At 43.0% G+C, this 26098-nt stretch overlaps 1 protein-coding gene across 7 annotated transcripts in view; it reads left to right on the top strand.

Moving 5' to 3' along the window:
- Positions 1-26098, top strand: part of LOC106601728 (C-Jun-amino-terminal kinase-interacting protein 4) — a 51164-nt gene that overhangs the window by 8201 nt on the left and 16865 nt on the right. For 2 of the 7 annotated variants that reach the window (XR_014391694.1, XM_045715487.2), the window contains exons 2-13: positions 4540-4660; positions 12007-12077; positions 13411-13505; positions 17275-17425; positions 19453-19539; positions 21201-21339; positions 21502-21595; positions 21749-21882; positions 22743-22754; positions 23952-24009; positions 25442-25594; positions 25830-25881. Coding sequence is in view for 6 of the 7 variants with exons in the window: in XM_045715487.2 (XP_045571443.2) it covers positions 4540-4660; positions 12007-12077; positions 13411-13505; positions 17275-17425; positions 19453-19539; positions 21201-21339; positions 21502-21595; positions 21749-21882; positions 22743-22754; positions 23952-24009; positions 25442-25594; positions 25830-25881 (1167 nt within the window). In the remaining variant the exon portion in view is untranslated. The remainder of the gene's footprint in view (positions 1-4539; positions 4661-12006; positions 12078-13410; positions 13506-17274; positions 17426-19452; positions 19540-21200; positions 21340-21501; positions 21596-21748; positions 21883-22742; positions 22755-23951; positions 24010-25441; positions 25595-25829; positions 25882-26098) is intronic. The other 5 variants (XM_082972786.1, XM_082972788.1, XM_082972787.1 and 2 more) reach the window with 5 other exon arrangements.

Below are 26098 nucleotides of genomic sequence, written 5' to 3'. Positions count from 1 at the left end.
AACTCTGGGTCCTATTCGTAGGCTATGACAAAATATTATTATTATACATAGCTTCCCTTTTCATCTGTGTTATGACTATAGGCCTGTGGTTTTAATTGTCTGGTCATGTGAATTGAGAACAATCTTGACCTAAGGTGGCTCAAACTATCACAAACCTGGTTGTTATTCATTCTGAATATAATATCAAAAGAGCCAGAGACAACAACTTCAGTGGACAACATACTCTGTAGTTTAGTGAACTACTATAGCAGGGCTGAGCGTTCTGCAAAGAATGGTTACAATTACTTTAAATATTAATTACACTCTACACACACAATGTTAACTTTGAAAAATAAATACAGACAGGTTTCAATGTAGAAAGTATACATTTTATGTCATCTGAGTTAAGATGCTCTTCTGCAATTAATTCTGTAAGCTTTATGTAAGGCAGGGTTACATTTAACACTATACACAGTAGACTTTGTAACAGTTTTTTTAATGTGTAAGTTATAAAACCACTAACCTTGTGTTGTTGTCTAACAATGTTGTTATTATCATGGCTGGCCAGCCTAGTGAAGCAAAGACACAGCCAAGGCTTGTTCATCAGAGTAGTGACTGACTCATCTACAAATCTCCTTGCATCATATGTAACTAGGCCTACTCATTATTATTTGTAAATTAGTCAGTCACCATTTACCCACAATGCATCACATATAAACCCAGCAAAAAAATAATCTTCCCTTTTTCAGGACCCTGTCTTTCAAAGATAATTCATAAAAATCAAATACTTCACAGATCTTCATTGTAAAGGGTTTAACACTGTTTCCCATGCTTGTTCAATGAACATGCACCTGTGGAACGGTCGTTAAGACACTAACATCTTACAGACGGAAGGCAATTAAGGTCAGTTATGAAAACTTATGACACTACAGAGGCCTTTCTACTGACCCTGAAAAACACCAAAACAAAGATGTCCAGGGTCCCTGCTCATCTGCGTGAACGTGCCTTAGGCATGCTGCAAGGAGGCATGAGGACTGCAGATGTGGCCAAGGCAATAAATTGCAATGTCCGTACTGTGAGACGCCTAAGACGGTGCTATAGGGAGACAGGACGGACAGCTGATCGTCCCCGCAGTGGCAGACGACGTCTAACAACACCTGCACACGTGTAACAACACCTGCACAGGATCGGTACATCCGAACATCACACCTGCAGGACAGGTACAGGATGGCAACAATAACTGCCCGAGTTACACCAGGAACGCACAATCCCTCCATCAGTGCTCAGACTGTCCGCAATAGGCTGAGAGAGCCTGGACTGTTGTAAGGCAGGTCCTCACCAGACATCACTGGCAACAATGCCGCCTATGGGCACAAACCCACCGTTGCTGGACCAGACAGGACTGGCAAAAAGTGCTCTTCACTGACGAGTCGCGGTTTTGTCTCACCAGGGGTGATGGTTGGATTCGCATTTATCGTTGAAGGAATGAGCGTTACACCGAGGCCTGTACTCTGGAGCGGGATCGATTTGGAGGTGGAGGGTCCATCATGGTCTGGGGCGGTGTGACACAGCATCATCGGACTGAGCTTGTTGTCATTGCAGGCAATCTCAACGCTGTGCGTTACAGGAAAGACATCCTCCTCCCTCATGTGGTATCCTTCCTGCAGGCTCATTCTGACATGACCCTCCAGCATGACAATGCCACCAGCCATACTGCTCGTCCTGTGCATGATTTCCTGCAAGACAGGAATGTCAGTGTTCTGCCATGGCCAGCGAAGAGCCCGGATCTCAATCCCATTGAGCACGTCTGGGACCTGTTGGATCGGAGGGTGAGGACTAGGGCCATTCCCCCCAGAAATGTCTGGGAACTTGCAGGTGCCTTGGTGGAAGAGTGGGGTAACATCTCACAGCAAGAACTGGCAAATCTGGTGCAGTCCATGAGGAGGAGATGCACTGCAGTACTTAGTATCTGGTGTGGCCACCAGCTGTATTAACTCTTACTTTTGATTTTGACCCCCCTTTGTTCAGGGACACGTTATTCAATTTCTTTTAGTCACATGTCTGTGGAACTTGTTCAGTTTATGTCTCAGTTGTTGAATCGTGTTATGTTCATACAAATATTTACACATGTTACGTTTGCCGAAAATAAACACAGTTGACAGTGAGAGGATGTTTCTTTTTTTGCTGAGTTGAGATGTTCTCGACCATGGACAGTGAAAACATATTTCACCCTTCGAGACTCTGCTTGCTTAGACTCACTGCACGGCTTCCAACAACACATTGTTGGGACATGAGACGGTCGATAAAACACCAACGTTTCAGATGACACAAACTGACACTGGTAGTACTCCAAAACAAATTATGCAATTTTAACCATCGGTTCAAGAAGTATCTCTGGGTAGGCCAAGGGGCCTCGTTCAGAAGAACAACATTAGATAACTAAAGTGCTGCAGTGGAGAGGATGACAAGGCAGCCTGTGTCCCAAATGGCACCCTATTCCCTATATAGTACACTACTTTTGACCAGAGCCCTAAGGGCCCATTTGGTGCACTACATAGGGAATAGGGTGTCATTTGGGACGCAACCTAACTCTTGAACCGCATTAACCAGAGTCCCGATGAGGGGTGTTATGAATCATGGGGATTTGGAATGTTCCACGCTGTGATTCCTCATATGCATCCTCTCCTCTTTATTGTGTCCATCCTTCCCTGCATAGGTTGGTTCCCTGGTGCTCACAGTAGGAACTGATTGCCAGTCAAACCCATATTCAATTATTAAATCAACTTTCAACATTTTAATTGAAAATAATGTACCCCTTTTCATGAAGTAGATTTTATTGAGAAAAAAAATCACTCTTTATGGTTGGACAAATGTGGGTTCATATTGTCTGTAGACTGCTCTGTGGTGGAATTTGTAGGATTTTTACTTTTAAGACAGTGAAATTTGCAAAAATGTGAATAATCACCAGCATTGCAAATAAAATATGTCAACGAACATTACTGGACTAACAAACTGTCTGACTAACCTTTCCAAGCACTTCCGTATCCATTGTCCTTGGGTAGCAGCAGCAGATCGTTTCATCTTCTTTATCCTGTGCCAAACACATTTATTCAGTGAGTCTAAATCATAATGTTAGCTACTGGCTGCATGATTGCATCAACCTAGCTAGCTGACGTTAGCTAGCTAGCTAGCTATCTAGGAAGGCTACTCTAAAGCTAACGTTAGTAGTTTTGTTTACTAGCTAGCTATAGACTGGATCATTCTATATAGTTTTAGATGACTAAACTGCTTTTATTAACTGCTTTTATTCACACATGCCTTGTTTTCCATGAAATTGTGTGTTCGCTCTCTCATGAGGATGGTTTCCACTAGATAACACGACCACAAAGTCAGATTGCTCCAGGATTCCACACTGGAGAGGAGCGTGAGCGAAGAAATAAACCAAGTGCAGAGTCAAAAAACAACGTGCTGGTGCAACCAAACTAGTTGCTGAGAGGCGTGGTTGATTAGGCTCTGTAGGCTGTAGCTAGGAGACCACTGTGACTGACAAGTGAATCCACCTGTCACAGCGAGCATGGGGGTTACCACGTGAAATCCCAGGGACAGGGTTTTTTTATTCACTAAAACATGCAAAAAGGCTGAAATTGGGGGAGGTACTATGTCAACTAGTCCAATAAGAAATGCCTGCTTTCTTTTCTGTTGCAAAATGTTTTTCTATGACGTGAACTATTGAATTTGTCTGGTAAACGTGTTCAATGCCGCTGCATTCACACCAGATTGAAGTACTGGGGCAAATGCTGTCTTGCCACACGTTTTCCAGCGGCTCTGCGCTCCCTGGTTTGTTCTTGTAGGGGAGAGGAGTACAGAAGGCCTGGATAATACAGTATGGTGGCCAGATGATTAGCTGCGGCCTTTCTAGCTGTGTTGAACGTTACAGGTAGAAATGTATTCTATAGAATGTCATGGCTTTGTTTAATGATGAAAAAAGATAATTATCTGATGTACTGTAGGTAGCTCTAATTTCAATGCATCTATAAATGTGAAAACAGAAAAGAAGAAAGGAGAGTACTGAAGAGCAGGCTAGAGTAAAGGATTACAGCTGGCAGGATGTGGAAAGCACACACACACACACACACACACACACACACTGGCTTTCTTTCCAGGACACACTTCTCTGACACACCAGGAGGATGTGGGAGGGGAGGGGACCTGCATTTCCTGGTGAACAGAAGACTTCCAGATCCTGGTCTCTCTATCCTGTGGGAGTGTAACGTAGTAGTAGACATCCTGCTTCTTAGAGTGTAGTCTAGACTATGTTGTGGCAGTAGATACACATGTACCCCTCTGCATAACGTACAGGGTGGTCCTGTATTTGGTCAAATAATAATTCTGCTTCCTATATTCACAGTGTCTCTTTTAAACTGTTACGCAATGTGTGGCGTGTGTGTGTGGTGTGAGAGAGTGGTGTGTGTGTGTGGTGTGAGAGAGTGGTCTGTGTGTGTGTATATATGTTACTGATGAGAGAGAGTTACTGAGAGTCCTCTGTGTGTCTCTGAGCAGAAGTTCATGGAGTTTGAGGACAGTCAGGAGCAGGAGAAGAAGGACCTTCAGAACCATGTGGGCAGAATGGAGTCCCACTCCCGCCAGCTTGAGCTCAAGATCAAGAACTATGCAGACCAAAGTAAGTTTACACACCACTCACTCTCACTCACTCACTCACTCACTCACTCACTCACTCACTCACTCACTCACTCACTCACACACACACACACACACACACACACACACACACACACACACACACACACACACACACACACACACACACACACACACACACACACACACACACAGAGGCTGAATCCCAAATCAACCCCTTACCCTCCACTTGCGCGTTCACACGCACCTCCACCATTTGCACAAGTGTCCTAAAGCTGAGTGAGTGAAAACTATCGAGGGTGTAGGGGCTTATTAGCCCCTCCGGTAGGCACTTCGACTGAGCCTGCAACACTGCCTGCTCCATAGCAAAGTGCAATCCCATAAAGCACTGTGTTATTTTTGAGTTTGCCCAATTTCACACAAAAGAATGGAGAGACGTGCCTTATGCATTTGTTTATGTCTAATGTCGAGACTTGACACATGTAAAAGATGAAATACCTCCCAAATTAAATGTTTAACTGTTGCTGAGGTTTAGATTTTGTAAAACGACAGGGTGGATTTGTTCATTTGAATTTCATGCTTGTTTTATTATTTAAAAGTGGAACATGAATTGCATAATTTAAGTCAGGAGTGAGTCCTGACGTTGATGGGTTTATTGATCCCCTCGCCACTCTCTGGAAGTCACCCTCAGAGTTTCGTCAGCAACACGTGACAACGGAGTGATTTGGATAGGGGCGAGGAGGTGGTTTGGGATTCACCATCTCACTCCTCTTTCTCCTCTCTCCCTCTCACACTGAATCCACACATACATTACCCACCCACCCACACACACACACACACCTACATGCATGCATTTCACATCATTTTGCACACAGCAGTCCATATATAGCATCTCCATGGAGCCCAGTGCAAATGTATTTCCATGGTATTCTCTGCCTCCGCTTTTCTCGTCTCCCATTAATCCCTCTGATAATTAATTAGACACACACACACACACACACACACACACACACACACACACACACACACACACACACATTCATTCACACTCTTTTTGGGTGACAGTAATGGGATTACAGGATTACTGTTACTCCCATCCTCTTTAAGTGGCATCCTTTAGGGAACACATGCATCCACAGTCTGATGTGATAGCTCAAACCTCTGTTAGCAATGACTTATTGAGGAGGAGAGGACCATAGCTTCATAAACTGACATACTGCTGTTTTTCTTCAGTCTTAGGAAAATGACAATCTGACTGCCAGTTCCTGCTTCAGCCATTTCTTTTATTGTTGTCATGCTAAACAGTTGCTAAAGCAGAAACACACTGGCAATCCAGGACTGGGAAATGCAGATCGTAACGGCACACACCCTGTGTGTATAAACAGTCACGAGTCCCATCCGTGTAGTTAACCATCTGTAGAGCACGCTTCCCTGGCTGCTGCCACACCCAGTCTGTGGTGAATAATTCATGGGTCATTATGCTGTTCCAGACAGGCGTTCTCCGACCAGGGCAGAGTCCACAGCTACTCTGTGTAGAGTAGCCCACAAGCTACTCTGTGTGGATAGTCTTAAACTGCAGGCATCTTCTCTTACTTGCCCTCCTACTTCAATTGGGAAGCTTGTATGAAAGGAGAAGATGAGTGGACTTTCAGATCCGTGGTTACTTTGCAGGACAATGGTACACTGGACTGCTGTTTAGACATGGTGTGTATCTGCAGCAGGGTTGTGGTCAATTCCAGTAAATTCTGGAAGTACACTGAAATTCCAATTATTTTCAATGCTTTTCAGTTATGAAAATTGGATTTTGGTTTGCTTTCTGAAACCCCAACCCTGATCTGCAGACACAACTCTTGGTTTCTTTAGCAATGGCGTTCATTGTATTTTGTCAAAAGAAGCAGAATATTGCATAGATGCAGTTCTTCCTCTCACCCAGTCCACCCAACAGAGTGAGCCAACGTTCTAAACACACTAACTCGGTCTACATCATACCCACTCTCGCCACTCCTCAGAGAAGGACCGCATAGCTGTCCTGCGGATGCCTGTAGGGCAGGCAGAGAGAAAGGCCCCTCCCATAGCTGGCCACAGTCACTGTGGTTCGTATGAATGGCTAGGAAGTATTTCCACCACAATGTGTATGTTAATGTAATACACTGCACTGATGCTTAAAAAATGTGATGAATCAATCCATCCATATGGTGACGGTTAGGCACCAGGCTAGACATGTACAGTATACATGGTATATGAGTGCAGTTGTATAGCACATACAGTATATGGCTCTGGCTAATTAGACCTAAGACAGGGAAGACCTGAATGGAGATCAGAAGACAGTTAGCTAGTATTCAATAATGCAGTATTTACATAGCCTATACTCTTACATACAGATCTGAGAGCCGATCTAACCTACCTACCTACCAACCTACCTACCTACCGTGAGGGGAAAAAAGTATTTGATCCCCTGCTGATTTTGTACGTTTGCCCACTGACAAAGAAATGATCACTCTATAATTTTAATGGTAGGCTTATTTGAACAGTGAGAGACAGAATAACAACGAAAAAATCCAGAAAAACGCATGTCAAAAATGTTATAAATTGATTTACATTTTAATGAGTGAAATAAGTATTTGACCCCCTCTCAATCAGAAAGATTTCTGGCTCCCAGGTGTATTTTATACAGGTAATGATCTGAGATTAGGAGCACACTCTTAAAGGGAGTGCTCCTAATTTCAGCTTGTTACCTGTATAAAAGACACATGTCCACAGAAGCAATCAATCAATCAGATTCCAAACTCTCCACCATGGCCAAGACCGAAGAGCTCTCCAAGGATGTCAGGGACAAGATTGTAGACCTACACAAGGCTCGAATGGGCTACAAGACCATCGCCAAGCAGCTTGGTGAGAAGGTGACAGCAGTTGGTGCGATTATTCGCAAATGGAAGAAACACAAAAGAACTGTCAATCTCCCTTGGCCTGGAGTTCCATGCAAGATCTCATCTCATGGAGTTGCAATGATCATGAGAACAGTGAGGAATCATCCCAGAACTACACGGGAGGATCTTGTCAATGATCTCAAGGCAGCTGGGACCATAGTCACCAAGAAAACAATTGGTAAAACACTACGCTGTGAAGGACTGAAATCCTGCAGCGCCCGCAAGGTCCCCCTGCTCAAGAAAGCACATATACATGCCCGTCTGAAGTTTGCCAATGAACATCTGAATGATTCAGAGGACAACTGGGTGAAAGTGTTGTGGTCAGATGAGACGCAAAATGGAGCTCTTTGGCATCAACTCAACTCGCCGTGTTTGGAGGAGGAGGAATGCTGCCTATGACCCCAAGAACACCATCCCCACCGTCAAACATGGAGGTGGAAACATTATGCTTTGGGGGTGTTTTTCTGCTAAGGGGACAGGACAACTTCACCGCATCAAAGGGACGATGGACGGGGCCATGTACCGTCAAATCTTGGGTGAGAACCTCCTTCCCTCAGCCAGGGCATTGAAAATGGGTCGTGGATGGGTATTCCAGCAGGACAATGACCCAAAACACACGGTCAAGGCAACAAAGGAGTGGCTCAAGAAGAAGCACATTAAGGTCCTGGAGTGGCCTAGCCAGTCTCCAGACCTTAATCCCATAGAAAATCTGTGGAGGGAGCTGAAGGTTCGCGTTGCCAAACGTCAGCCTCGAAACCTTAATGACTTGGAGAAGATCTGCAAAGAGGAGTGGGACGAAATCCCTCCTGAGATGTGTGCAAACCTGGTGGCCAACTACAAGAAATGTCTGACCTCTCTGATTGCCAACAAGGGTTTTGCCACCAAGTACTAAGTCATGTTTTGCAGAGGGGTCAAATACTTATTTCCCTCATTAAAATGCAAATCAATTTACAACATTTTTGACATGTGTTTTTCTGGATTTTTGTTGTTGTTATTCTGTCTCTCACTGTTCAAATAAACCTACCATTAAAATTATAGAGTGATCATTTCTTTGTCAGTGGGCAAACGTACAAAATCAGCAGAGGATCAAATACTTTTTTCCCTCACTCTACCTACCTACCTACCGACCGTAATTTCCGGACAATAAGCCGCAACTTTTTTCCCATGCTTTGAACCTCGCGGCTTAAACAATGACGCTGCTAATATATGGATTTTTCCCGCTTTCAAATTTTTTTCATTCTGTGACATGCTCAATTTTTGGGCGGCATGAAGCTTTTATTAGACCAATGAAATTGCCGAACGGGTTAAGGTCAAATAACTTTTTTGTTTACTGTTTAGATTAAATTGAGCGCTCTCAAACTTCCCATCTGATTACGGTAGTCATTTTGGCACCCTCATCATGGCAAAGACACGGAGAAATGCATATGATGCAGCTTTCAAGTTGAAGTCGATTGATCTGGCTGTTGGAAAAGGAAATAGAGCTGCTGCACGGGAGCTTGGTCTTAATGAGTCGATGATAAGACGATGGAAACAGCAGCGTGAGGAATTGACTCAGTGCAAAAAGACAACTAAAGCTTACTGCTAATTTATTTTTTGTTACAAGCCGTGTTTCAGCCGTGTTTCGTTAAAGCCTATTTATTTTTGTTACAAGCCGTGTTTTGTTAAAGCCTATTTATTTTTGTTACAAGCCGTGTTTCGTTAAAGCCTGTGTAAAGTTCATTTGTTTCAATGTACCGGTAGGCACCTGCGGCTTATAGACATGTGCAGCTTATTTATGTTCAAAATAAAAAATAAAAAAAAAAAATCAGTGGGTGCGGCTTATATTCAGGTGCGCTCAATAGTCCGGAAATTACGGTACCTACCTACCTACCTACCTACCTACCTACCTACCTACCTACCTACCTACCTACCTACCTACCTACCTACCTACCTACCTACCTACCTACCTACCTACCTACCTACCTACCTACCTACCTACCTACCTACCTACCTACCTACCTACCTACCTACCTACCTACCTACCTACCTACCTACCTACCTACCTACCTACCTACCTACCTACCTACCTACCTACCTACCTACCTACCTACCTACCTACCTACCTACCTACCTACCTACCTACCTACCTACCTACCTACCTACCTACCTACCTACCTACCTACCTACCTACCTACCTACCTACCTACCTACCTACCTACCTACCTACCTACCTACCTACCTACCTACCTACCTACCTACCTACCTACCTACCTACCTACCTACCTACCTACCTACCTACCTACCTACCTACCTACCTACCTACCTACCTACCTACCTACCTACCTACCTACCTACCTACCTACCTACCTACCTACCTACCTACCTACCTAACTAACTAACTAACTAACTAACTAACTAACTAACTAACTAACTAACTACCTAACTAACTAACTAACTAACTAACTAACTAACTAACTAACTAATCTGGAGTCAGAACAACCTGTCCTCCTCTATGTGATGTGGAGTAGTGGTCCCTCATTCAGGAGATGTGTAATGGCTTCATATAATATCAATAACACCACATGGAGATGATGTTAATTAGGGAGATGGGGATGGGGCCCTTATCATGTAATATACAGTCAGATAGAATTAATTCATTGGTCCCTGCTATGCTGATCAAAGGGAATTCATCCACCAAAGAGGATCTGATCATGCTGTAATGAAGACCCATGAATAACGACATGCTGCACCCACTACTGGACTGCACTGCACTGCCAGTCCGATGACCTCATCATAAATGGCCCCCACCACAGCCTTGTGTGACATGCATTCCTAGTGCCAGTAGGCTACATCATGGAAATGGTACTGTTGACCATGTTGTAGTGGTGCCATGTTCCCATGTTACATCATTCTCCCAGTACGCAATGATCTGACTTTACAGATTATTGTAGGGTTACCCCTGTACCAGAACATCACCATGAAAACCTCTAGCCGCTTCAACTCCGTTTCATTTAGACACAGAGTTGAGATGCTCTGTTTCATCTAGACACAGAGTTGAGATGCTCTGTTTCATCTAGACACAGAGTTGAGATGCTCTGTTTCATCTAGACACAGAGTTGAGATGCTCTGTTTCATCTAGACACAGAGTTGAGATGCTCTGTTTCATCTAGACACAGAGTTGAGATGCTCTGTTTCATCTAGACACAGAGTTGAGATGCTCTGTTTCATCTAGACACAGAGTTGAGATGCTCTGTTTCATCTAGACACAGAGTTGAGATGCTCTGTTTCATCTAGACACAGAGTTGAGATGCTCTGTTTCATCTAGACACAGAGTTGAGATGCTCTGTTTCATCTAGACACAGAGTTGAGATGCTCTGTTTCATCTAGACACAGAGTTGAGATGCTCTGTTTCATCTAGACACAGAGTTGAGATGCTCTGTTTCATCTAGACACAGAGTTGAGATGCTCTGTTTGATCAGTATACATCAACAGCACATATCAATTCATCACATGAAGTTACCCCGCCCTTATTTTCCTTTCACATCAGAAACAGACACAGAATCCCTCTAGAATAGTCATGGCATTTTCAATTCAAACATTACCATAACATCACAGCAGTATTTTCAATTCAAACATTACCAGTGTCCCAGCAGCGTTTGAAGAGTGTTAATGTCAGTGTAATTGATAGTATCCCTGTGCTGTGCTCTGGCTGTTGTGCTGCTCAATGCCAGGTTTAGGCTAAACCAGACAGACTAATGGGAGGATTAGGGTTTTTTGTTACGTCTTAAATCGGGCCTATTTAAAATCATTTGAGAGAGATTACCTCCTCTCAGTACTGTGAGTTCCCCGCCCCATTGGCGTCACACAGCATTCTAGTGTCTGATGGCTTATTACTGTTGAACTGAGGACACCTAGTGGCAGATCATTGTCATTACAGGGAGTAGAGTATAGCTAGTCCCACATCTTTCCATGTTGGGCTGCTTTTCATTGATGTTGATAATGTGGGCTGGCTGTAGTGGCTATAACAGCGTTGATAACAGACACAGTCTTCTCTCTGGAAACACAAGAATATGAAAGTATTTTATCTCAGTTCAGAGCAGTTCTATTTGTGTGGTCATTGAAGCTTTACCTTTTGTCACAATATGGTGTTACTAATGACTCATTGGTTAGCCTCTATGTCTGTGTGTTTCCTTATAAGAACAGCTACTCATTAAACAGCTGACTAGACTGGCGTTGGATAAGACTGACTGACTGACATCATCTGACTGACCGACTGTCTGTATGACAAACTGATCATCTGACTGACTGTCTGTCTGACAAACTGATAATCTGACTGACTGTCTGAGAAACTGATACTCTGACTGATTGACTGTCTGACAAACTGATACTCTGACTGACTGTCTGTCTGACAAACTGATAATCTGACTGTCTGACAAACTGATGTTCTTCTCTTCTCCTTCAGTCGGCAGGATGGAAGAGCGAGAGTCTGAGCTGAAGAAGGAGTTCAACTCACTCCATCAAAGACACACAGAGGTAAAGAGAGAGGTAGAGAGAGAGGTAGAGAGAGAGGTAGAGAGAGAGGTAGAGAGAGAGGTAGAGAGAGAGGTAGAGAGAGAGGTAGAGAGAGAGGTAGAGAGAGAGGGGGTAGAGGGAGAGGGAGAGGTAGAGAGAGAGGAAGAGAGAGAAAGAAAAAAGAGAGGGAACTCTTCCAATCTGTGTTTGTCTAAGAATAAGATTTCAAGTACCAAAAGTAAAACTAACCTGTCTGTTCTGTCCATTACAGATGATCCATAACTACACGGAGCATGTAGAACTAACCTGTCTGTTCTGTCCATTACAGATGATCCATAACTACACGGAGCATGTAGAACTAACCTGTCTGTTCTGTCCATTGCAGATGATCCATAACTACACGGAGCATGTAGAACTAACCTGTCTGTTCTGTCCATTGCAGATGATCCATAACTACACGGAGCATGTAGAACTAACCTGTCTGTTCTGTCCATTGCAGATGATCCATAACTACACGGAGCATGTAGAACTAACCTGTCTGTTCTGTCCATTGCAGATTATCCATAACTACACGGAGCATGTAGAACTAACCTGTCTGTTCTGTCCATTACAGATGATCCATAACTACACGGAGCATGTAGAACTAACCTGTCTGTTCTGTCCATTACAGATGATCCATAACTACACGGAGCATGTAGAACTAACCTGTCTGTTCTGTCCATTACAGATGATCCATAACTACACGGAGCATGTAGAACTAACCTGTCTGTTCTGTCCATTACAGATGATCCATAACTACACGGAGCATGTAGCACTAACCTGTCTGTTCTGTCCGTTACAGATGATCCATAACTACACGGAGCATGTAGCACTAACCTGTCTGTTCTGTCCATTACAGATGATCCATAACTACACGGAGCATGTAGAACTAACCTGTCTGTTCTGTCCATTACAGATGATCCATAACTACACGGAGCATGTAGAACTAACCTGTCTGTTCTGTCCATTACAGATGATCCATAACTACACGGAGCATGTAGAACTAACCTGTCTGTTCTGTCCATTACAGATGATCCATAACTACACGGAGCATGTAGAACTAACCTGTCTGTTCTGTCCATTACAGATGATCCATAACTACACGGAGCATGTAGCACTAACCTGTCTGTTCTGTCCGTTACAGATGATCCATAACTACACGGAGCATGTAGCACTAACCTGTCTGTTCTGTCCATTACAGATGATCCATAACTACACGGAGCATGTAGAACTAACCTGTCTGTTCTGTCCATTACAGATGATCCATAACTACATGGAGCATGTAGAACTAACCTGTCTGTTCTGTCCATTACAGATGATCCATAACTACATGGAGCATGTAGAGAGGATCAAGCTCCACCATATGAGTGTAGTAGAGACTTCAGACTCTGGAACAGTGGGCAGAGTCAGGTAAGTCTTGGTGTTATACAGGTAACTGCCAAAATAATGGAAACACTTGATTAAATGAGGGTACAATGTCTATTGAAAACAGGTACCGTAATTTCCGGACTATAAGACGCAACTTTTTTCCCACGCTTTGAACCTCGCGGCTAATATACAATGACACGGCTAATATATGGATTTTTCCCGCTTTCAAATTTTTTTTTCTCGAAAAAAAATAATTCTGTGACGTGCTCAGTTTTTGGGCGGCATGAAGCTTTCATTAGACCAATGAAATTGCCGAACGGGTTAAGGTCAAACAACTTTTTGGTTTACTGTTTAGATTAAATCGAGCGCTCACAAACTTCCCATCATTCTGATTACGGTAGTCATTTTGTCACCCTCATCATGGCAAAGACACGGAGAAATGCATATGATGCAGCTTTCAAATTGAAGGCGATTGATCTGGCTGTTGGAAAAGGAAATAGAGCTGCTGCACGGGAGCTTGGTCTTAATGAGTCGATGATAAGACGTTGGAAACAGCAGCGTTAGGAATCGACTCAGTGCAAAAAGACAACTAAAGCTTACTGCTAATTATTTATTTTTTGTTACAAGCCGTGTTTCGTTAAAGCCTATTTATTTTTGTTACAAACCGTGTTTCGTTAAAGCCTGTGTAAAGTTCATTTGTTTCAATGTACCGGTAGGCACCTGCGGCTTAAATAGTAGGCACCTGCATAAATATGTGCGGCTTATTTATGTTCAAAATAATACTTTTTTTAAAATTCAGTGGGTGCGGCTTATATTCAGGTGCGCTCAATAGTCCGGAAATTACGGTACTTCCACACTGGTCTGTTTCCTGAGATAATTAAGGAATTAACATCCCATCATGCATAAATATTCTGGCCAGGTCATAATTTTGGCTACCATGGCTATGCCCCCATAGGATGACAATGACCCATCCACAGGGGATGAGTGGTTTGATTATTTGACTTTTTTTTATTTAACCTTTATTTAACTAGGCAAGTCAGTTAAGAACAAATGGTTATTTACAATGACGGCCTACCCCGGGCAACACTGGGCCAATTGTGCACTGCCGTATGGGACACCCAATCACGGCCTGATGTGATACAGCCTGGATTCAAACCAGGGACTGTAGTGATACCTATTGCACTGAGATGCAGTTCCTTAGACTGCTTCGCCACTCGGGAGACAGAGTTGATGAGCATGAAAAAGTACTTAAGTAAAAATATATTGAAGTGCTACTTAAGTCATTTTTTTTGGTATCTGTGCTTTACTATTATTATTTTTGACAACTTTTCAAAGAAAATAAAATTGTATTAGTCACATGCGCAGAATACAACAGTGAAATGCTTTCTTACAAGCCTTTAACCAACAATGCAGTTTTAAGAAAATACCCCCCCCCCCCCCCCCCCCCAAAAGTAAGAGCTTAGAGCAGCAGTAAATAACAATAGCGAGGCTATATACAGGGGGTACCGGTACAGAGTCAATGTGGAGGCTATATACAGGGGGTACCGGTACAGAGTCAATGTGGAGGCTATATACAGGGGGTACCGGTACAGAGTCAATGTGGAGGCTATATACAGGGGGTACCGGTACAGAGTCAATGTGGAGGCTATATACAGGGGGTACCGGTACAGAGTCAATGTGGAGGCTATATACAGGGGGTACCGGTACAGAGTCAATGTGGAGGCTATATACAGGGGTACCGGTACGGAGTCAATGTGCGGGGGCACCAGTGTCGAGGTAATTGAGGTAATATGTACATGTAGGTAGAGTTATTAAAATGACTATGCATATATAATAACAGAGAGTAGCAGCAGGGGGGGGGGGGGGGAAATGCAAGGAGTTTGATTAGCTGTTCAGGAGTCTTATGGCTTGGGGGTAGAAGCTGTTTAGAAGCCTCTTGGACCTAGACTTGGTGCTCCGGTACCGCTTGCCGTGTGGTAGCAGAGAGAACAGTCTATGACTAGGGTGGCTGGAGTCTTTGACAATTTTTAGGGTCTTCCTCTGACACTGCCTGGTATAGAGATCCTGGATGGAAGGAAGCTTGGCCCCGGTGATGTACTTTTACTTCACCTCATTCCTAAAGAATATGATGTCCTTTTTACTCCTTACATTTCCCCTGACACTCAAAAGTACTCGTTACATTTTGAATGGTAAGCAGGACAGAAAATGGTCAAATTCGCACACTTATCAAGAGAACATCCCTGGTCATCTCTACTGCCTCTGATCTGGCGGACTCACTAAACACACATGCTTTGTTTGTAATGATGTCAGAGTGTTGGAGTGTGACCCTGTCTATCCGTAAATAAAATAAAAAACAAGAAAATTGTGCTGTCTGATTTGCTTAATATAAGGAATTTTTTTATTATTTGTACTTTTACTTTTGACACTTAAGTATATTTTAGCAACTACATTTACTTTTGATACTTAAGTATATTTAAAACCAAATACTTTTAGTCTTTTACTCAAGTAATATTTTACTGGGTGACTTTTACCTTAGTAGTGATTTTCTATTAAGGTGTCTTTACTTTTCCTCAAGTATGAGAATTGAATACTTTTTCCACCACTGCTTATGGGAGATTCTGAAGCGGCGCCTGAGACAGCAATTCCCACCACCATCAACAAGACAACAAATTATGGATTTTCTTGAAGTAGAATTTGGTCACGTTCTTCCAATAGAGTTCCAGACACTTGTAGACTCTATGCCAAGGTGCATTGAAGCTGTTCTGGCTCGTGGTGGCCCAACACCATATTAAGACACTTTATGTTGGTGTTTCCTGTACTTTGGCAGTTACCTGTAGATGATTATAACATCTGTTATTTATAGCAGGTGGAATTTGATGACTTGGAACATTCTAAAAGTATATATTTTTAAATGTTTTATTTAACCAGGGGAGCCCATTGAGACCAAACATTAACATTCCAATAAAACATTTCTAAAAACTACAGGTTACAATTTAAAAAACTACAACTTCAACATCAGATTAAATGTTGACATTTAATCAAGACAAATGCAATTCCTATTTAACCAATTCAACATTAGACTCCTAAACTGCCCTAGTGGAACCAGGTAATCAGGACACCAGGAGTTCTGCAGGTTATTCCAAAAATGGGGGGCATTAAAACCGAAGGCGGATTCACCTAATTTGTTTAGTAGAGCTTTGTAAACAAAAAGGGAATAGTGAAGTGATCTATAGGACTTTAATGAGTACCAGCCAACCTTTTGATACAGGATGCAGTGAGGAGTATTAAAACTGTCACCTGTGATAAAGCGAACGGCGCTGTGGTAGACGGCATCCAAAGGTTTAAAGAGTAGTGGCTGCTGCATTCTGGTAAATGGTGTCACCATAGTCAACAACTGGCAGTAAAGTTGACTGTACAATCTGCTTCCTACTGTTTTTTATTTATTTATTTCACCTTTTATTTAACCAGGTAGGCAAGTTGAGAACAAGTTCTCATTTACAATTGTGACCTGGCCAAGATAAAGCAAAGCAGTTCGACAACATACAAAAACACAGAGTTACACATAGAGTTACACATGGAGTAAAACAACATACAATCAATGATACAGTAGAAAAAAAAGGGAGACGCAAGATCTGTTTCTAAAAAATAAGCCCACTTTAAGTCTTAGCTTTTTAACTAGCTCATCAGAATGTTTTTTAAACGTTGTCAATACGAATGGCCAGATATATTTATAGTGTAGTTAGTGTAGCCAGTCATGCTCAACATGCCCCTCACACTGTATAATCTGACTGACCCTCTTCTGTCTCTCTAGGAAAGAGCGTCCCATGTCTCTGGGTGTCTTCCCCATCTCAGGAAGGGGGTCAGTTCTGACCCCTGACCTCCAGGCCAGTTCTGAGACGCCGGGCGCAGAGGCCTGGAGGTTCAACGACCTGGAGCGTCCGCGCTCCAATGCCAGCCTCAAGGTGGGAAATGGGGACGGCTCGATAACAGATACATGGAGATGTGATTGGCACAGCCTAGAAAAAAAGGGGGGGAATGAAACTGTCTATTTGAATGATCAGATACATTTGAATAAACCTGAGTCTGTTTATTTCTGCCTGGGTGAGGCTATAGGGCCCTGTTCAAATACATTTGAAATGCCTCTTTCTGCAAGAAGGGGGGCTTTGGACTAATCACGCACAATGTGAGAGAGCAAGGGTGCACCTCAATAGTCTGAAGTGGCTGCCTCCTATTGTTTCCTCCCCCTCATGTGCTTAGAGCACAGGGCTCTGGACAAGGCACGCTTAGCATGCCTAATGAAGAGGTCTTTGGAAAGGGCTCTGAGAGGGGAGAGAGTTGGCACCCCTCTGTGATGTCTTCTAGAAGGATCTGACAGGGGCTTCTGTGTATTCATACAACCGCCCTCCCCTCCTCCTCAGTACATATGCAAATGAACCCCCAAACCAGCCATTCAGAGCATGTTTCAGAGGGCCAACTTTATGAATATGCATAACTTAGCAGGATAGAATGCTCCTTATTTAGTCATTTGTCCTCATCCTGTTAGATGTCTGTCAGATGGTAACATAATGACATCATCGCTCTCTGGCACTGAATGAGATTCTCAGTAGTATACCAAATGCCGTCACGCTCCCCCACAGACCCACAGTCACAAAGACTTACAGTGTGTTATTGTACCGTCCTGAAAGGGGCTTTGCACTTCCTTTACATAAGCGGTAGGAATAAGCATCACCACTTTGAATATTACTGCATGGAGTCTGTATACATATCTATTTTTCTCTTCAGTGATGGTAAAATACCCTAAGGGTGCCTGTGTTATTTCGGCTGCTGCTCCGCTTCGTTCAGAAGTGGGGCATGGTCTCGGTGACGAGGGGTAGATGGTCTGTGCCGTGGTACATTCTGGGATAGAGGCTGCTGGCAGGCACCCAATCACTGGGGGAGAGAGAGTGCAGGCCGGCACGTGATTGGATGTTTTGACTCTTTGTAAATGAGTAGTTGTATTGATTGTCAAAATGTTCTACTACATAACATTTTATGGTATGGCCAACCTAGAAATAGCTTTTTCTTTATGGAATCGTCTATTGTTGATCTGTAAGTGTAGTGACAGTGGTATCTCTTATAGACTGTATTGGTTTTCTTTATATAGGCTAAAAATACTCAGTCCCAGTGGTCAAAGCTGGCTGAAATTATGTCATTAGAACCAGTTGGGGGCTATGTGCAAACCCCATGTTGACATGACCATAGTTTTCTGACGTATTCTCTTCAGATGAACTGCTCTGAGTTCATTTAACAAATGCCATCGGTCACTCACTACCATTGATTGAGCACTGCTCTCTCGTCCAGCTGTCAATTCAAACAGCAAACATATGTCTTGCAGCCATGAACCAAATGCTGTGTGCCATTTCAACCAGATTACCACTGCTTCTGATGCCTGGACTTTTAGAATAGTATCGGAATCATTCATTGCAATAACCTGTTTCTTACCCATACAGAAGAACCTAGAAAAGGGAGATAGCAGCCACCAATGAAAGATGTGAACATATGTATTTTCAGATTTAGTTTGGAATTCGAGTGTGTTCAGGGTTTTTGGGTTCTCCCATAAATAAGGGCGACCTCATAAGCGTTCAACCCCAAGAGTCAGTATGTGAGTAACTCAAACCCTAAACTTCATTGACACAATAATACGGTTCTTCTGTACGGTTCAGTGACTGGACTTCATAGGCTTCAGTCAGCTGTGGTGAGATGGCTTCAGTCAGCTGTGGTGAGATGGCTTCAGTCAGCTGTGGTGAGATGGTAGTCACTGGGCTAGTCGGTCACCTCAAAACCTCTGACATGTTGAATCTAAAAACCTTGACTTTCAGCCAAACATCACCAGCTGTGAGCAATGTAGACCGACACGAGCACTCACACACACACGCACGCTTGGCAGTGTGTATTGCCTCAGTGCTTCTGCAGAAATGCGCTTCTTCATTGTAACTCTCTTCCCAAGCAGTTGGATGCAGACGACCCCCCAAAGAAAAGGGATGGTTACAGTACGCTGCAGATCTCTTGGGGGAATTCACGCCCAGACGACTGCAAGGTAGTTGTCTCTGTGGTGGTGGATAAGAAAACCGTCACTGCAAGCCGCTTGTACATGCCATGGGGAGCCCCATGTTGTGTGTGTGTGTGTGGGCTTTAGTAGTTGTCTTCAGTGTGCTGTTTCAATTTTTCAGAGCAAGCAGCATCCCTTTGCGCATTATTCAAAGTCCCTCACTTCACAGACCACCTGAGCCCAATGCAACCATGTCAGGTTTCCCTTCAAATCCTAGATGGATCCTCTTCAGTGAGCTAAAGGAACAATCAATGATCACCTCCATTTAGTTTCCCCCCTAAAATGAGCTGTTTTGATCAGTCAGTGGTCTGTAGAGTGGGGAAGGCGTGGTTCCATTCAGCTTCTATGTTGTCGTGTTTCATTTTGCCAAACTGCATGGTACTAGCTGTACTTCTTTCACACGCTGTTGCTGTCCTAGCTCCGTTTCATTTTTTTCACATGAACTTGGAAGTAAATTGTCTCACAGTATGTGGTTATCTCACAGTTTTAGCATGTATACCACTCTCCGTAGTTAAATAAGTCTTCGTAGTTATAACACTCTGTAGTTTTACACAGTAGAACTACACTCTGTAGTTTTATATCTTATTGTACTCTATGTAGACTAACATTGTAGATTAGATCACTTATTATTGTGTTGTCATTCATAGTGAATCTTGTGTTTTGTTTCTGTTATGAGCTGAACTTTGAGTTGTGTGTGTGTTCTGTGTTGTTGTCTCTCAGGGAAGGAATGGCACTCCCCACTGGGCCCATGATTGGTTTATGTTCTTTGTTGACCTCTGACCGCTTGTGAAGTCCATGTGAACCCTGTGATCTGATGTGAATTAGTGTGTATTAGCTGTCTGTTGACTGTGTTCTACCCTTCCTTGTCCCAGTCAACGTCCTGGTCCTGAGCTCAAACTACAGAAAATAGATAATCTACGATCAAATTCTTTTTTGATTATTGTACAGAATAATGGATACCAATTTCAGTTTTTTAGAGCTTCTCCCAATGAAAAAGTCATCACTTCAAAGAAATACCCTTAAGAAATGTTATATATTAAAATGAAAGATCTTTACTCCCGAGTGGCGCAGTGGTCTAAGGCACTGCATCTCAGTGCAAGAGGCGTCACTACAGACCCTGGTTTGAATCCAGGCTGAATTACATCCAGCTGTGATTGGGAGTCCCAATGGGCGGCACACAATTGGCCCAGAATTGTCCGGGTTTGGCTGTGGTAGGCCGTCATTGTAAATAAGAATTTGTTCTTAACTGACTCATAATAGAATACATTTTTTCTGGAAGTTGATGGGAGTCACAGGCCATGGGTTTCTGTCTGTACTACTTGTATCCTCAATGTCTGTAACTAGTGCTTGTTTAGTTTTGTCCCCAGCTCCAGTGTGATTGCTTTAAGCCAGGCGGTGTTGTGGTGTCTCCCCTGTCTGACCTGTTACCATGGTGACGTCCCTGTGTTCTTTAGTTCCTGTCCTGTCTCTACTGTACCTAGCACTAGAGACAGGAGTTTTTCCCCCGCACATGACCTTACCAGGAAAAACTCCGGGCCCTAGTTCAGGAAAATGTTATCCCTTAATGGGTCAAGGTCAGGGTTAGGGTTAACCTTTGACTCTTGACCTCTCTATGACCTCTATGATGACCCTATCGGTTGTGGTTGCAGGACGAGCTGTCGGACCTTGGCCCGAAGTCGGTCACTCCCATGTCCACCACAGCCTCGGACGTCGCCATGGAAGGGGAGAGGCCAAACAGTAAGAGCATGGAGTTGCTGGCGGCACTGGGGAACAGGTCAATATCAGTGGGTATGAAATGTTACTCACGATACTGCAACGAAGTCCTCACGACAAGTATTACAATGGTAGATGACAGAGAGATTTGTCTTTGTAGCCATTCTTGATGATCTAATAGCACATAATTAAGTTCTCTTTGATTTGATTCTATTCTGTATTATACGTGTCCTGTAGGTTTGCCAGAGAACGAGGATAGCTCAGAGGTGCATGACATCATTGAGTCCACCCCTGAACTGGACATGGACCTCAGTGGATACAAAGCATCCAGGTAACCCCTACAAAACCATAACCATATAGTCAACTTGGGATAAATCGTCTCTTTCATTGACAAATTGAGACTACAATTTAGACCTTGAAATACATTGGGTATTACTCCTGTACAATCTGCTAAATGCTAACTGCTAATCCCTCCACTATGCAGCACCCCGACCAAAGGAGGCATTGGCATTGAGAACATGGCGTTTGACCGCAACACAGACTCTCTGTTTGCAGAGCTGTCGTCTGCAGGCATAGGGGACGTCATCGGAGACGTGGACGAGGGGGCGGACCTGCTGGGTAAGTGAGGGAAGGAACTCTTTCCTATAGCAGCAAAACACCTCCAAGGATGTGTAGCGTTTAGCATTGTAGTAACGTTGTTATAACGCTGTAGTGACTTTATGGTAATGAAATATAACACCTTTAACGATCTGTTGCTATTAGCATATTAGTAATGTTGTAGTAACATTGTAGTAACGTTATGATGAATTACAACACAAGGATCGATTTCTATATAAGCTATACTGTAAGAACTAAATTAAGCCTGACACCTTCAAGGAACAGTATTTATTTCCCCCCAACATTACAGCAACTTTTGGGAAGATTTATCTATTCAAAAAAATGGACGCACAAACTGTGACACTGTCAACTACAAAGTTCAACCATTGGATTCATTTAAAAGTTTATCTTTGGAATGTCTCTTGACAGATGGAGTTTAACTAGTTTTGGAATATCTTTTGACAGATGGAGTTTAACTAGTTTTGGGATGACTTTTGACAGATGGAGTTTAACTAGTTTTGGGATGACTTGTGTTAACCCCTTGTGAGTGTCTAAGTGTGTTGTTTACCCAGGTGACCTCCCTACGTTGTTCCTGCTCCTGTCTTCAATACATGCTAACTCCTGAATTACTATAGTAGCAGGCCACTGAGTTAGACAATAAACTGACACTATTTTACTACATTCAGCTCACTAATACACACTGGCTGTTGCACTGAAGTGAAATAACCGTTGCTGTTAGGTAAAAACAAAGCTAAACTGGATTTAGAAATTCTGCTTGTATAAGTTAAAAGTCATTCTCTGCTGTTAGCTCCATCAGTGTCTAACCCGCCTCTCTCTCTCCTCATTGTGTCCTCTCCTCTGGCTTTTGTCCCTAACCCCAGTGGAGTACTCTGGTGTGTATTATGACCTCAAAACCTCTCCTTTGCTCCTTCTCCTTTGTTATTTCTCCTCCGATACCTCTCTCTATGCCCTCAGAGAAAAAACTCTATTCCAGGGATAGGTATCTGCAGTTGTGTGTGCAGGATTTTGCTCCACCCAAACACACCTGATTTAATTAAAGCAAACATGTTCTATATTGGAAAACCATGGCTAATTTATTAGGCTTTGTGAATCTGGTGTGTTTTAATGCTTGGCTGGAACAAAAGCCTGCCTGTATACACTATGTCCCTTCAGGACCAGTTGCCCATCCCTGCTCTACATTCGCCCTCTCACCACCTCATATCGACAGCTCATAGCTCTACTACTACTGCCTTGACCTGCATTTGACCCCCGCTCCTCGCTAGCATTACAGTGGCAACAAAAGTTGGATCACAGGATGAAACCGGACATATGAAAGCTGTTAGAAGGGCTAAATGCATTTGGAACATTTTTGTTCTTCATATAACTGCTTTGGTTATACTGATTTCTGTCTAACATGCACTATAAGCATGAAGAATAACTCTAACAGCTTTAATAACACATTTTTACTTTACAGCTTAAATAGTTTTAGTTTGTGTGTTTGTTTTTATAGCTTCTCTAGCTTTCCCAACTGTCTCTCTACCCTAGAACTGTAACTCATTTCTTTCCCCACTAGCCTGTTAGGAGTACCCTAGCTCTCATTCCTCCGTTGTGTTTCTCATACATACCTCATGTCTCACTCTCTCCACCTCTCTCTCGTTCTCTTGCTTGACTTGGATTGCATGGTTTTCTCAGATCTTAGCTTGCTTGGTAAGACCTCACCCGCTCGCTCCATCCTTCTCTGTTGCGACATGTAACATGTTCTGTTTGGTGGCTGTTGGGGTTGTCCCTGTTTCGTATTTCTTAGAAATATCTCACTATGATATTTAACAACCTGAATGGACTGATTCTTTATTATATCTATATGAATATTTAAGTCAGTCAATATGACTGTGTTCATCCATTGAAGTAAATGCACCTCCATAAATATAGATTTATTTTGGATAAAGATTGAAAAACATAGTAGATTAAGAACTATTTGATAGATAAGAGAATCTATCCAGGCCTTCTATACATGCTGTTCTATAAACTCCAGTTGTATGAACACAAAGCAGAAAACGAGTTCATTTCTCGGTGTTGCTCCTTGTTTACAGGTATGGGTCGTGAGGTTGAGAACCTGATCACGGAGAACACACAACTAATGGAGACAAAGTAAGAAAACCACTACTGAGAGTGGTATAGTTTTAGATTTATTTGACATTTATACTGAACAAAAATATAAACGCAACATGCAACAATTTCAAGGATTTAAGTTACAGAATTCCATCAATTCATTAGGTCCTAATCTATGGATTTCACATGACTGGGAATACAGAAATGCATCAGTTGGTCACAGATACCTTAAAAAAAAGGTAGGGGCATTGATCAGAAAACCAGTCAGTATCTGGTGTGACCACCATTTGCCTCATGCAGCACGACACATCTCCTTGCATAAAGTTGATCAGGCTGTTGATTGTGGCCTGTGGAATGTTGTCATAAGGATGGGACCAAGGCGCAGCGGGAATGTGAATACTCATCTTCTTTATTTTGAAGAAAACCAAAATAAATATTTAAACAAAAACAACGACGAGAAACAGTCCTGTAAGGCACACATCTACACATGGAACAACTACCCACAAAAACCCATGAAAAAACACCCCTACTAAATAGGACCTTCAATTAGCGGCAACGAGGAACAGCTGCCTCCAATTGAAGGGCAACCCAATAAACTAAACAGAAATAGAAAAACTAGGACGAACATAGAAATATACTAACATAGAACATTAACCAAAAAAAAACGAAACACATAAAACAAACACCCCCTGCCTCGTCCTGACCAAACTACAATAACAAATAACCCCTTTACTGGTCAGGACGTGACACACTCTTCAATGGCTGTGCAAAGTTTCTGGATATTGGCGTGAACTGGAACACGCTGTCCTACACATCGATCTAGAGCATCCCAAACATGCTCAAAGGGTGACATGTCTGGTGAGTATGCAGGCCATAGAAGAACTGGGACATTTTCAGCTTCCAGGAATTGTGTACAGATCCTTGCGACATGGGGCCATGCATTATCATGCTGGAACATGAGGTGATGGCGGCAGATGCATGGCATGACAATGGGCCTCAATATGTCATAATGTTATCTGCCCATACCATAACCCCACCGCCACCATGGAGCACTCTGTTCACAACGTTGACATCAGCAAACTGCTCGCCCACCCGATCCCATACACATGGTCTGCGGTTGTGAGGCCAGTTGGCTGTACTGCAAAATTCTCTAAAACGACGTTGGAGGTGGCTTATGGTAGAGAAATGAACATGAAATTCTCAACAGCTCTGGTGGACATTCCTGCAGTCAACGTGGCAATTTGAGACATCTGTGGCATTGTGTTGTGTGACAAAATATGACATTTTAGAGTGGCCTTTTATGTGTAATTAGCTTATTGAAATGCCACACCTGTCAGGTGGATGAATAATCTTGGCAAAAGAGAAATGCTCACTGGAATGCTATATACTGGAAGCACAACATAACACAAACATCTTGCATACAGTGTTGTAAGGTGTCACATTCATTCCTTTCCCCCCTTGTTTCCTGTAGGAACGCTCTGAATGTGGTGAAGAATGACCTGATAGCGCGGGTGGATGAGCTGTCGTGTGAGAAAGAAGTGTTGCAGGGGGAACTAGACGCCGTGACACAGACCAGGAAAAACCTGGAGGAGAAGAACAGAGAGCTGGAGGAGGAGCTCAAGAAGTGGGTCAATAAGAACAACGCACGATAACACACCACACACAACTGATCATGTAAGGTGTTGTATTCCTGTTGTATTCCGCGCATGTGACAAATCAGATTTGATTTGACAACAGCAACACAACATATTAATATGGCCACCAATTAGGGAAATCACCAAGAGTAAACTCTCAACATGAACACATGCCATAGAATATTGTTGATGAACCTGATTGAACCAATTCTTCTGTTTTTCCAGAGTGCGTGTGGAGATGGAGGAGGTGAAAGGGAAGCCAAACGAGGAAGAGGATGTGAGTGCCTCTTACCATATGTATAACATTGTCCTGTATAATGTGACTGTACCTCTTCATGTCCTATAGTGGTACCCCTTTCTATATTGTAATCACTATTAAATGTATATTTTTATCATATTGCTGCAAAATGTACCTTCCTTAAAATTCAGCTTGTTACTATGATTGGTGCGTTGTATGTCTGACCAATAAAAACACCCTCTCTCTCTGGTGTTCC

This window comes from Salmo salar, chromosome 03 (genome assembly GCF_965601325.2).
Source record: "Salmo salar chromosome 03, fSalSal1, whole genome shotgun sequence".
Classification (NCBI taxonomy): domain Eukaryota; kingdom Metazoa; phylum Chordata; class Actinopteri; order Salmoniformes; family Salmonidae; genus Salmo; species Salmo salar.
Note: the sequence above shows the minus strand (reverse complement) of the source record. Positions and strands in the feature narration are given on the sequence as shown.